General features: G+C 42.9%; 1 protein-coding gene across 1 annotated transcript in view; it reads left to right on the top strand.

Annotated features, from left to right (window-relative positions):
• Positions 1 to 11,332, top strand: part of NEK11 (NIMA related kinase 11) — an 81,364-nt gene extending 70,032 nt beyond the window's left edge. The window contains exons 14-15 of the mRNA XM_033165450.1: positions 2,267 to 2,363; positions 10,093 to 11,332. Of these exons, the coding sequence (XP_033021341.1) occupies positions 2,267 to 2,363; positions 10,093 to 10,294 (299 nt within the window). The 3' untranslated portion in view covers positions 10,295 to 11,332. The remainder of the gene's footprint in view (positions 1 to 2,266; positions 2,364 to 10,092) is intronic.
• The last annotated feature ends 2,514 nt before the right edge of the window (positions 11,333 to 13,846 follow it).

Raw genomic sequence — 13,846 nt, 5'->3', positions numbered from 1 at the left:
TGTCACCATCTGCAGTGATCGTGGAACCCAAAAAAGTGAAATCTCTCACTGCCTCCATTTCTTCCCCTTCTATTTGCCAGGAGGTGATGGGACCAGTGGCCATGATCTTAGTTTTTTTTTATGTTGAGCTTCAGACCATATTTTGCGCTCTCCTCTTTCACCCTCATTAAAAGGTTCTTTAATTCCTCCTCACTTTCTGCCATCAAGGTAGTGTCATCAGCATATCTGAGGTTGTTGATATTTTTTCCGGCAATCTTAATTCCGGTTTGGGATTCATCCAGTCCAGCCTTTTGCATGATGAATTCTGCATATAAATTAAATAAGCAGGGAGACAATATACAGCCTTGTCGTACTCCTTTCCCAATTTTGAACCAGTTTTCAGCAAATAGTGACTCAGAAAGTAAAGCCTAGCAATTCCATGTTTTGAGCATTCTGCAGAAGCCTGGTACATCTATTCAAACTTCCCTTCACCAAGAGAAAAGTGATTCCAGTCTCTCCCTGTTGTCCAGAGGTCACTTCTACTTAAGGGCAAACCAGCATCCAGCAGCACTCTTACCAAGGCTATAACTAACTGTCAAGATGGCAAAAGTGGCCCAGGAACCCTTCTGTTTGTTAATATGTTCCAACAGTTACAGTAAAACACGTGCAACTCTATCCAACGTGCAAAAGGGTGTGGCATGCTAGGCTCAGGTGCTGTTTTCTCTGCACTTTCTGCATAGAGGGGAGATGGGAACAGAAAGGCAAGCACATGTGTGACAGTCTATTTCTGATGTATATGCTTTATAAAATAATGCTACAATATGACAAAAAGGGGGCAGGGGTTAAGGAAGAGCTGCAGAAACTAATCAGGGTCTATGAACAGAGCGCAACCCAAATCTCCATGGTGCTTGTGGAAATCTGCTCCAAGACTTCATACGCAACCCATCTCTGTAAAGCTTCATAACAATGAATGAGCTGGTTTCTAACTTTATAGGTAAAGGTAAAGGGACCCCTGACCATCAGGTCCAGTCGTGTCCAACTCTGGGGTTGCGGCGCTCATCTCGCTCTATAGGCCGAGGGAGCCGGCGTTTGTCCGCAGACAGCTTCCGGGTCATGTGGCCAGCATGACAAAGCCGCTTCTGGCGAACCAGAGCAGTGCACGGAAACGGCGTTTACCTTCCCCCCCCGAAGCGGTCCCTATTTATCTACTTGCACTTTGACATGCATTCAAACTGCTAGGTGGGCAGGAGCTGGGACCGAGCAACAGGAGCTCACCCCGTGCCAGGGATTCAAACCGCCGACCTTCTGATCGGCAAGCCCTAGACTCTGTGGTTTAACCCACAGCGCCACCTGGGTCCCCAGGTTATAAACTGAGCTAAATTATTTGTGCAAGATACATACGTTACTTGAGAGGGCAATAATGTTGCAATCAGGAACAGGCTTTGTTGGCCCAATAGCCAGCACGAAGGCAAAAACCTAATTTAAGAAATGGGTTATTTAGTGCAACTTTCCAGAAAAGCTGAGAAGGATGCCTTTAATAACATCTCACGTTAAAGGAATCTGAAGTATTATAGGGGTAAAAATAATTGGGGCATTGCTAGAATAAGAGTGTGCAGACAACGTAAATCATAGTGAGACATCCTGCAAATATATATTCTTTATATTTTGCCATTAAGTTAAGACATCATGTCCATGGTGGATTAAAAAAAACATCATCATGTAGCTTAAGGTTGGTTTTGATCCGTATTTGGACTCTTAAGCATACACACGTATGTCTTTAAAGGTAGTCTATGATGGGAAGATTAGGTTTAACCATTTAACTGGTCAAAGCTTACTTATAGCATAGCTGCTTTTCCCACACTCCTCATGCACCAGTGGAGCTTCACCAATCTTTGTAGTTACTAGAAAATTCCTCTGACTGCTACTTCTCCAGCTGTGCTTTCCAGATTTGATGAAATTTGAAAAACTGAAAAAAAAAACCCAAATCTGCTTCTTTGTGCAGTTTCTCCTACTGTCATAAGAGTTTCCCCCACAAAAACATCTTTTACAAGACATGGTGTAGATCTGGTGTGCGCTATCATACTGAAACCGTCGCTGTCCCTGCTGAGCCAAGTTGCCTTAATGTGTATTTAATAAGCTAATTCGTCTTTAATCAAGGCAATGCTTCCCTGTGACAAAGGTGAATTGCTAGCCTTTTCTTGATTGTCCTTGAATACTGCTATGGATCTGTAGTGATGCTGAGGGGAGCAAGGTGAATGAGGTTGTCCATCTCTGCATTGATCTGTAGGCCCTGGGACTGTCACCAGAGCGACTCCGCTGGGACCCGAACGATCAGGAGTGCTGAGCGGCACCACGGCTGCGACCAAGCTGAGGAGTATGAGGGAGTAAGTTGCCTTTTTAGAGATGCTAGTTTTTCATGCATATAATAGCAACAAAAAAAACTTCCATTCCAGAATATTAAGATTACAACCACATCTTTTCCAGCAGCAGTTACGTATTACTTCAGGATGTTTTCTCTCTTATTTGCACAGTATCTGTCATTTCTTTTGAAGTGAGACATCATCTCGTCGGTCTCTGCCTGTCTCTAAAGTGGTAATTTTATCCTTTTGTGTTATTATCTCAGTGCAAATCTGATCAATCAGCTTTACATAGTCATGTCCAAAACTCTGCTTTTAAGGTTTCCTGCTCTCTTTGACTGTGTGCAATCCTCCATCTTTTCTATATAATTTTTATTAAATTTTCTGTTTTGCAATTTAAAATACTCATTTTCTATCCTTAAAATATCAGTGACTTCCCTTCTTCTCTTTCTCTTTCCATGGTTCATTTACATATCATAAATCCCTGCATATTTTACAAAACCTGTGCCACTCAGTATTCCATTATTGCATCCATCAAAACTTATTTATACTGTTGAATTTATCTTAATGCTGCCAGCGTTTTCAGCTGTACACAAGTATTTCCCATATATTCAATAAACATTTTCCAATCTTCTCTAAATGTATGTTCTTCTTGTTCTCTTATTCTGTATGTTAAGTCTGCAAGTTGTGCATATTCTGTCAACTTAAGTTGTCATTCTTCTTCGCTCGTTTTCCATTTTTGGGCTAACAAAACATGGCCTGCAGTAGTAGCATACATAAATAACCTTTTTTGACTCCTGGGAATTTCATTCTGAATTATGCCCAACAGAAAGGACTCTGGGGTTTTTTTGGGGAAAGTACTTTTAAACAAGTCCACCATATATGAAAAAATGTTCCCTCCACCTCTTTGCATCTCCAGCACTTATTTGAGTCAGTCTTATATATCTTAACAAGCGTACTCGGAGTTAAATACCAACTGTGTGGAATCCTATACATGTCTATTCAGAAGCAGGCTCCATTGAGTTCAGTTAACCTTTTCCCCAAGTAAGTAGGAATAGGACCAGGGCTTTTTTCCCCAGCCATAACTCACCAAATCTCGGTTCTGGCACCTCTCAGGTGGGCACCATTGCTAAACGGCCTCGGTCCTGTATACCTGAAGGAGCTTCTCCACCCCCATCGTTCACCCCAGACACTGAGATCCAGCACCGAGGGTTTTCTGGCGGTTCCCTCATTGCAAGAAGTGAGGTTACAGGGCACCAGGCAGAGGGCCTTCTCGGTAGTAGTGCCCGTCCTGTGGAATGCCCTCCCATCAGAGGTCAAAGAGATAAACAACTACCTGACATTTAGAAAATACCTGAAGGCAGCCCTGTTTAGGGAAGTTCTTAATCTGCGATATTTTAATGTATTTTAATATTTGTTGGAAGGGGCACTGAATAGAACTGCAGCTAGGCAGAGCAATCCTGTTGGGGAGAAGTAGAGTGATGGATGTATTGCAGAAGTGGTGTGCTATGGAGTGGAGTCCAAGCTACCAGTGTCCCACCCCAAGCTTCGTGCTTGCTACTGCTGGTGAGAGTAGTTTTTGCCCACAGCTGGGGCATCTGCCATGGCAGAGCCTCACCACCAACGGGACTGCTCTCGGCCAGGCACCTCCACAGATCCTAATCCCTTTCCCCCAGCTGTGAACACCGTGGGGGAGAGTGTTGTGTTCAACATCTGTCTCTCTAAATCTGTGAGACACGTTTAAAAGCCTTTCAGAACCATTGGCATAAGGCTGCTCCACTTCCCTGTGGGGCGGTGTTGCGGGCAGGCCACACGCTCTCCCCGTGCACAGCAGGGGCATGGCAGTGCCCCCGCATGATAGGGGAGTCCCGGCCACATCACTACCCCCGGCTGACCATTCCAGTTGACCGGGGGGCATGGCTTACAATATTTAAGCAGCCACGGGGGCCGGGGGATCTCCCTCTTGGTTCCTGCTTCCCCTACTGGTGGTTGACCCTTACTGGACTACCTGCATGGTGGGCAGGAGTCAGATATAGTCGGTTCAATTCCAATGCCTAAGCCAATACCACTCACATTCCGTAACCAGTAAGGTTGTGGCCTTAATTAGCCGATTAACCTAAAATACTGGTGTCCATGTGTTTTATTATTCAACAAATGGGGCAGGGCTCGGGGCCTTGACACGCAATAGCCATTGGGAGCCAACATTAGCTGAGTCCACTAAACTGCTGTTGGCAGCCTCCTGGCTGATTAATGGGAACTGAACTTCATTCTTGGGACTCGTGTGCCTGACTACAGAACAACAGAACATGCACAATCGGCTTAGGCATTTATACCATTCTCTTTCAGTGATGGAATCAAAAGAAAGGGAAGAAAATGACTCTAAATACATGGCGTCTCGTGTTCTTTTTACAAAGAAAAACCTAAGAATACATGCAGTAAGCTCAGAGTTTAATGGCAGTGAACTTTATAGTGCAGTTTAAATATTCAAGAACATGTAGATGGGTACAATGGAAAAGCTTTCATGGACCAGAATGTAAGTAAATTAAAATTTTGCAGCACAGCAGTGACTGCTTCTCGCTCAGCCCCCAGTGTCTTCCACTCAGCAGCGCACCAGGATCAGGCACAAGGCATCATCATTACCTGCTGAGTCTAAGTAAAATTGTCTTTCAGAAGCTGCAAAAGAAAGGCATTTTGTGATATTTTTGTTCTTCCACCCTGAATGGCCATGTTTCTTATTGTTTGGGATCCAGGAGGATTATGTATATAAGACCCTTAGGCCTATGACGTTGGCATCAAATGCCCATGTCTCTTAAAAATTCAGAAAGAAAGGTCATGTTGAAGTAATTGATTGAGCACGGCATGATCTTTAAGATTAGCTGACAGCTAGCTAAGAAAAAGTCTACCTTTCCGCAGCAAAGCTGTACATAGTCCATGTGAGTGCTTAGAATAATGTTGAGACTTTCTAAATAGCTTCAATGTGGTCCTGTTGAGCTCAAAGGTTGGTTTGCTATTGATTTCAGTGAGAACCCCCCCCCCCAACCAGTTCTTGGGGCATAAAATCTTTCCAATAACCACATTCAAATAAATCACTTTTACGTATGTTCTCCTCTTTCTATAAGCAAATTTCATAGTGTCACTTAAGTCTGTTTGCCCTCTTCGGGCGGGTGGCTTTGTGGGCAGGCATGGTGTCTTCCCTGCAAACTGGCCTATTGCTAGCCAGATCATAATCCTACCACAAAATTGGCTAATGGCAGCAGGAATCCAGGGAGTGTTACCTGGGCGCGGTGCCAACTGATCAGTAGTGGCACTTGAATACCCAGATGGGGACTAGGGCCATACCACTCCTCCAACAGGGACTGCTTAGGGGATGCCCTGATTTGACATAGGTCATAGCTGCCACCGGCTTCATCCTTAGAGATACTCCCAGTGGAAGGACAGGAGTGACATGTGCCATCACTTACCTCAATGCCTATGGCCAAACCATTCACATCCGTAACCAATAAAGCTGTGGCCTTATTTGATTCCAAAACTCAATATGCTGTGTGTTGTCTAGTTATTTGCACCTAAGGGATTAGGGTGGTCACAGGGCCTCACCACACAAATAAATTCCTAAGTGAGAACTGTATCCAACTAATTCATACTCAGAATATACCTATCAATGGACTTTGCTAACTTAAAGTCTATTTAAATAAATAAATGGTTTTTAAAAAGGTTTAATCTTAAAGAAATAAAGTTAAATCAATATTGCATTCTGTCTGAACACAATAAATAAAATTCAGATTATGGCCTTACATAATCTCCAAATTTCTCATTCCAAAAAGAAATAAAAACGATCCATTTCTCAACAAGTTGTTCTCTTACATCACATTTTGCCTTGCTTAAATGCAGTAAGTTAACATATATATTATTACCATATCCTATATTTTAAAGAACCATTCTGACAAAGTATGCATCCTTCCCTCAGAATACATTGAAACTGATACGTATCAGTAATTTGTTTGATTATAATCTTTAAAAAATTGCATTCGCAAAAAAATCTACTGATTTCAACAGTTATACGCTGTGTATGACTTAGATACAGTTTGTAGCATTTGACTACCATTGAATTCATCTAACTGATTACAAATAAGTATCAAAATTGCAAAAGTACTTTTGGGCCAGTATCTTCCTTCTGGCAGTTTCCAGTTTCATGTGTTCTTGTGGTCACTGTATGGCTTTTGATTTAAGATGCACATAATCTTGAAGAACTAGCATCCATTTTAAGTTATGACATTCATTTAAGAGTGTTGTAGCATTTGCCCCCCTTCTTAATAACTGCCACCATTAGTTGCCACTTTTGACATTCCCAGCTGATACTTCCATTGAACTGGAATCCTTAGTGACTACCGAGGACTCAACTACATTAGTCAAAAAAACCACAGTGTTTTAAATGTGTTATAAACATGCAACACCGGACGGCGCTGTAGAGCACAAAACTATTCTATGCGGTTTTTACCTAGGTTTTTTTCTCTCCTTTCGTTATAACGATTTAATTTATGACTTATTTATAGCTCCCCCCCCCCCTGGGTGTAGATCCACCCTGAGTATTAACTGAGAGTCAAATATATGTGGCTATGTTATCAGGACTGGCCAAGACATTTTGGCACCTGAGGCAAACCCCAAAATGGTGCCTCCCACCACCAGGGGGAAAGGGTTGAGTGAAGATCTACATCAGGAACAAGTGGGGTTGGGTGGAATAGAGATCTACCATCAGGAACTAGAATGGGGGGGGGGATCAAATCAACCTTACTCCGTGGCTGAAGTGGGAATCCCAGCAGAACAATCCACAGTTTATTTCAACACACTTATTCATGTTTGCTCTGAAGGCACAGATTAACAGTCATCATTGCTGTCTATCAAACATATAAACATCCTTTCAACCTCAGGTTATTATTCTGGTGTTCTGCATTATTATTCCACTGTAATATGTAATTGATTTGACAGCAAATCTTTTTTATCCTTGGTAGAAAATTATACTTCTAAACATGTATTTTTCAGGAATGGGTTTGGAGTGTGCGTGTAAACTTCAGAAGAGGGAGCAGTTTTCTTTGCCTTCCCCTTGTTCTGTTCTTAAAAAATAGCTAGGCATTTATGTTGCGGGTCAGAAAAGAGTAAATGGCTTGTTGTTGTTTAGTCATGTCTGACTCTTTGTGACCCCATGGACCAGAGCACGCCAGGCACTCCTGCCTTCCGCAGTTTGGTCAAACTCATGGTAGCTTCGAGAACACTGTCCAACCATCTCATCCTCTGTCGTCCCCTTCTCCTTGTGCCCTCACTCTTTCCCAACATCAGGGTCTTTTCCAGGGAGTCTTCTCTTCTCATGAGGTGGCCAAAGTATTGGAGCCTCAGCTTCAGGATCTGTCCTTCCAGTGAGCACTCAGGGCTGATTCCTTCAGAATGGATAGGTTTGATCTCCTTGCAGTCCATGGGACTCTCAAGAGTCTCCTCCAGCACCATAATTCAAAAGCATCAATTCTTCAACAATCAGCCTTCTTTATGGTCCAGCTCTCACTTCCATACCTCACTACTGGGAAAACCATAGTTTTAATTATACAGACCTTTGTCGGCAAGGTAATGTCTCTGCTTTTTAAGATGCTGTCTAGGTTTGTCATTGCTTTTCTCCCAAGAAGCAGGCGTCTTAATTTCATGACAGCTGTCACCATCTGCAGTGATCATGGAACCCAAGAAAGTAAACTCTCTCACTGCCTCCATTTCTTCCTCTTCTATTTGCCAGGAGGTGATGGGACTAGTGGCCATGATCTGAGTTTTTTTGATGTTGAGCTTCAGACCATATTTTGTGTTCTCCTCTTTCACCTTCATTGAAAAGTTCTTTAATTCCTCCTCACTTTCTGCCATCAAGGTTGTGTCATCAGCATATCTGAGGTTGTTGATAATTCTTCCGGCAATCTTAATTCCGGTTTGGAATTCATTCAGTCCAGTCCAGCCTTTCGCATGATGAATTCTGCATATAAGTTAAATAAGCAGGTAGACAATATACAGCCTTGTCGTACTCCTTTCCCAATTTTGAACCAACCAGTTGTTCCATATCCAGGTCTAACTGTAGCTTCTTGTCCCACACAGAGATTTCTCAGGAGCAAATGGCTTATACAGGCTATATACCAGGGGTGCCTCACCTTTGGGGAGCTGTAGGGCACACAATCCACGATCAGCCCCTGGAGGGGTGGTATTATTATTGTTGTTATTAATAATAAAGTTTATACACCACCCTTCCTTGGAGGATCAACAGCACTGGCAGCTCCTCGTAGCACTGCCCTGCACTTAGAGGACCAATGTTGTGCCATGAGGCCGGAGGTGCCGCCATCTTTGTCCACGTTGCCTCTGGTTCTCAACATAGTGCAATTGCAGGGTAATGTTATCAATGCCCAGAAGTATTTTGGGAGAAGTAGCATGGCAGTGGCTCCAGCCACGTGACACAATTTGCCTCTCAGAACCTGGCCCCGATTTTTTAAACATTAAATTACAGTACAACCTCTATTTAGAATCATAATCTGTTCCGGAGGCCCATCCGCTGGGCAAAACCGGACGCTAGTAGGGGCGCCGTTGTGCATGTGCGCATTCGGTGGCGGTAGCGCACTTCTGCACATGCTTAGACGGCGGCAGTCGCTTGTGCACATGTGCAGATGGCAGAAGCCACTTCCGCACATGCGCAAATTGCAGCAAACCCTGTGTTTACTTCCAGGTTTGCCATGACTGCAACTTGGAACATCTGTGAGAAGAGGAGGATGTAAGTTGAGGTTCCACTGTAATAGGGCTTATGTAAGAATGGTGGAACCTGCTAGGGTTCTTGGGCCTTCTTACCTGAGGGTGCCAACTACTGGTGCTAGATTTGGTCACTGAAGTGTATCTTTTTGCCTTCTGTACACTGAATTGAGATGGGGGTCTCGCTCTCTTCAGCTAAAACCGTCTGTCCTATTAGGACAGCACAAGTATAATTTTCATTAATGAAGCATGCATATACAGTAGTACCTTGGTTTACGAACTTAATCCGTTCCTGAAGTCCATTCTTAAACCAAATCCGTTCTTAAACAAAGGCGCGCTTTCCCTAATGAGGCCTCCTGCCACCAGTGCCCTTCCACCATTTGGTTTCCGTTTGTAGGCAGAGGTAAAATTCACAAACCGGAACACTGCTTCTGGTTATGGGGAGTTTGTAAACTGAATCGTTTGTAAGCAGGACTGTTCTTAAACCAAGGTACCACTGTATTAGATTTTAAAAGAGAGAAGATTCTATTTTCAGAAGACAAATGCCATTTCCACTTTGTGGTGAACTACAGTCTTCCTCTCTTTTGGTAGGTGTCTAAAGGGTGATTTATGAAGCATGGCTGTGCTATCTACTTACTCCATAAAAATTGTTCATTGCCTTTTTATAAAATCCAGGGGCTGTAAATATGCATGTAGGAGCTGGTGTTGTGATAAAAATATCTTACTGAATCAGATGTCAATATTTTGTCAATGTTGTGTGTGTGTTGTGATATTTGTGATATTTTGTCAATGTTGTGTGTGTGTTGTGCATGCATTAGTATTCTGTGTGTGTGTGTGTGTGTGTGTGTGTGTGCACGCACACACACACACACACCATTTTGTTCAAGTTCTATAGAAAGTTGCCAGATACAATATCTGTCCAATCATAGTAAATGATGGACTTCTATACGTTATTTATAATCCAGCTCACTTGCTGGCGTTCGTTTTCTGTTGACAGGTCAGCCATTCAGAAACTGGGAACAGAAACCTTTGAAAAAGTTTATGAATTCCTGCAACGAGCAAGACGACAGAATGCAAGTGAAAATGAAATCAGAGAATACCTGGAAAAAATGGTGTCTCGGGCAAGTGACTGTTTTGAAGTAGATCAGCTCCTCTATTTTGAAGACCAGCTGAAGGCTTCTGAAGATGCCTCCGTGTGACATAGAAGAATGGTTTTACTTGGATCATCAGAAATCAATAAACAGGGCACTGTTCAGATGGAAGCAGGCATCGTGCCATAGGGATAGGGCAATGAGTAGCATGGAGACACGGGAATAATGTATGCCATTTTGCTATCTTCTTATTTGAGACAAATAGTACTCTTACCATCTCCAGGTGAAATCAGGAGATTTTTGATTGATTCCTACAGCAGTATTGACACTTTGAGCTCAATAATCATTGCCTCGAAAACTGCTGGATTATGGTTGCTGATCGCATGCGTGCATACTTAAGTACTCCACTGGGAGAAATTGGGGTGTTCAAAAGCCTGCATTTCAGCCACGTTTCAAAATGATATGCAAGGAAAGGCATGAGATGTGAGGTACAGGGATAATATGGGATGAAGGGAGGAGAAAACACTTCACTTTGATTTACTTCTGTCATGCAAAGAAGGAACCTTGTAAGGAATTTTTAAAATCAATGTTGGGGCTGAATCAGATGGTCTCCAGCAAACATTTTCAGTGTGACAAAGGTGCTCTGAGAATGGGGGGAAAGGTTTCTAAAATCCCCCAAGAAGTTTGCCTCTTTTTGCACCAGTTTTCTGCTTGTTTGCTTCTTCAATCAACTGCAGCATTTTTGTCTGTTTCAAAATTAGACCCTCTTCCTTACAATCAGTTGGTACTGCAAAGGGATTATAATGAAGTATGGCTGACATAGCCTCATGCCATTTTCTTCTGCCTATATACCAGATGTTGGGAGGAAGGATGGTTAAGGTTGCCTGAATGTGTGCCAGGGCTGCATTCCTATCTTCTCCCCGCAACACTTCCATGACAAAACAAACCCTACAAAAGATCTAAAGAAAAAAGGGGGCGGGGTTAAAATATTTGCAGAACACGCATTGCAGGTGTGCTTTTGCCCTAGTAGATGAATTGCCTTGTAAAATATTAACCTGTAAATATCATGCTTTTTTCTGTTTATACCAGTGATCTGTGACCATGCTTTATCTGAAATTCCTAACGCCAGCATTTCCTCTTCCCATTTTGCAAATGGCACCCTTGCGAATTAAATACAAATTAAAATAAAATAAAAATAAAATGCCATGTTGTTCTGTTTATGCCGCAGCTGTTTCCATCGGGTCTCTTGAAATTCCCTACTTCATTTGCAAGCACAGAAATCAGGAGGACCATTTCACCCAATTCCTCTGGGCAAGAAGAAATTTTCTAACAGTTTCTCTGGGGCTCAGCATTAAGAGTGATAGTAGCACAGCTCCCATACCCCCTCAAAATGGTGTGTGTGTGTGCTGCCACTGCAAAGGTCAGCAGCAGCAACCACTGCACTGGCAGCCTGCCCACCACACTGCCCTTCTTGACGGTGCCCCCACACCTAGTGACTTCCCTGAGCATTGGAAGGAAATGATTGCTGCCACCCAAAAAACCGTGAATAACGAAGGAAACTCTGCAAAGTGATAAATTTTGGCTCAGCTCCACTTTATGCAAATTTTGCAACTTTTCACTTTGCTTCACGGTCAGCACCCTCTTAAGGTTTCCTGTGCTTTGGGGGGCAAGTGATACAGCCTCATCTGCTGAGTCGGCTATTACTAGTTCATCGTAGGTTCTGAGCATCACAAAGACCGTATTAGAGGATGGTTTAATATCACACTATTAAGAGTCCTCAACCCCTGGGGCTTTGGCAATATAAAACTGCAAAGGACAACCTCTGGGTGAACAAGACTCCCTGGAGCAATTGGCCCTCAAAAATCCATTAACTGTAACCTTTACCTGTTGTGGCTACCCACTCTGCTTCAGGAAAACACTCAAGAGGTTTAAAAAAAAATAATGAAAGAGACTGAGTGAGCAAGATCCAAGCAACTTCGGCAAATTTTATTTCATGGGTATGTTTCCAAGATACCCAAAGCTCACAGCACCTGATCCCTTCACAATCTATTGCTCTGATTTACAACCCACATACACTGCTGCAGGCAAGCAAGCAGTGTTCTGGACATGCCAATTCCCCATTTGCTGCTAAGGTGCCCTGTTAAGTATAGTGTTTTAATTCACTGAAATCGCAAATGCTTGCATGCATTACAGTGGTACCTGTTAGGATTGTCCTGTTCTCATGTAGGACACTGGTAGAGACACATGTCCAACTGGCAAGTTCTCTCCCTCCTGGTCTGCCGTTTGGGAGCTTCAAAAGCTTTTTTCAGCCCAAACTTCACAGCAACTGATACCAAGAAGCATCAGCACACTTAGGGATCCTGCAGAGTATTGGTGGTTCGCATAACAAACTCATTAGCACAGCATTTTTGCTAATCTATTTACGTATAATACACTTGGAGTTTCTGACTTCTTTCTTTGCTGTCTGATGAGAAAAAAGGAGCTAAGGACAATAGTCCTACATTCTGGAACATAGTAACACAAAACATCCTGTCTCCGTCACTTCCCACACTCTGGAATGAAAACATACACCGTCATGTGATAGACAACAATCTCATGACTGCAGACACGGAGCAAGAATCCTAACAGTACCTTGGTTCTCAAACTTAATCCGTTCCGGAAGTCCGTTCCAAAACCAAGGCGCGCTTTCCCATAGAAAGTAATGCAAAATGGATTAATCAGTTCCAGACTTTTAAAAACAACTCCTAAAACAGCAATTTAACATGAATTTTACTATCTAACGAGACCATTGATCCATAAAATGAAAGCAATAAACAATGTACTGCAGTCACACAATCAGTAGCTGAACTGGGTTCCACACAGTCACAAAAACAAAAAAGCCACTAAAACAAAAACGCTAAATAAATAGCAAAAACAGACAGACCCCAGCATAACACTCAAAACGGAAGTGTGGCACTCAAAACGGAAGTGTGGCAGTGAAAACAGAAGTGCAATTCTCAAAACAGAAGCATAACACTCAAATCTGAAGTGTAACACTCAAAGCAGAGCATGTTTGACTTCCAAAAATGTTTGCAAAACTGCCACACTTATAGGTTTGCAGTGTTTGGGTTCCAAGTTGTTTGAGTACCAAGGCGTTGGAGAACCAAGGTACCACTGTACTGTGTGTTTAAATTTGATTGGTCGGTAACTGAATTCTAGAGAGTTCTCTAGTAGTTCTCATGCAATTGGCTCACATTGGCCACATGGGAGGTATCTAGTGAAGGAGAGATCCCATTTTATGTGAAGCAAGATGACTGCATTTTAGAATCCACTGTCAACACTGCTAAGTTGAATGGAGTGTCGGAGTACTGCTTCTCTGCTTGAAAGAGAGCAAAGCTGCAGGAGAAGGTAGAAGTGGAAATCTCTTATAGGGGCTGCAAGGCATGGCCTAACAGATACAGAAGACTGAGTGCTGAGCTCTGGAAAGAGTGAAAACTCTTCTGGTTTGCCTGAACACATTAGCACCCACTTGTTTGCAAGAGTTGGGACAATTGGCTATGGAGCAAAAGGGCCGTGTAAATCAGGGTAACAGATGGTAAGGAATTGTGAGGAATCATGTGTAGTGAAATAGAAATCCTCAAAGGTTTGCCTGACATGGGGCTCTTCCAGACAAGCTCTTCA

The sequence above is a fragment of the Lacerta agilis genome, chromosome 12, assembly GCF_009819535.1.
Source record: "Lacerta agilis isolate rLacAgi1 chromosome 12, rLacAgi1.pri, whole genome shotgun sequence".
Taxonomy (NCBI): Eukaryota; Metazoa; Chordata; class Lepidosauria; order Squamata; family Lacertidae; genus Lacerta; species Lacerta agilis.
The sequence above is the reverse complement of the archived record's forward strand: the minus strand, read 5'-3'. Positions and strand labels throughout refer to the sequence as shown.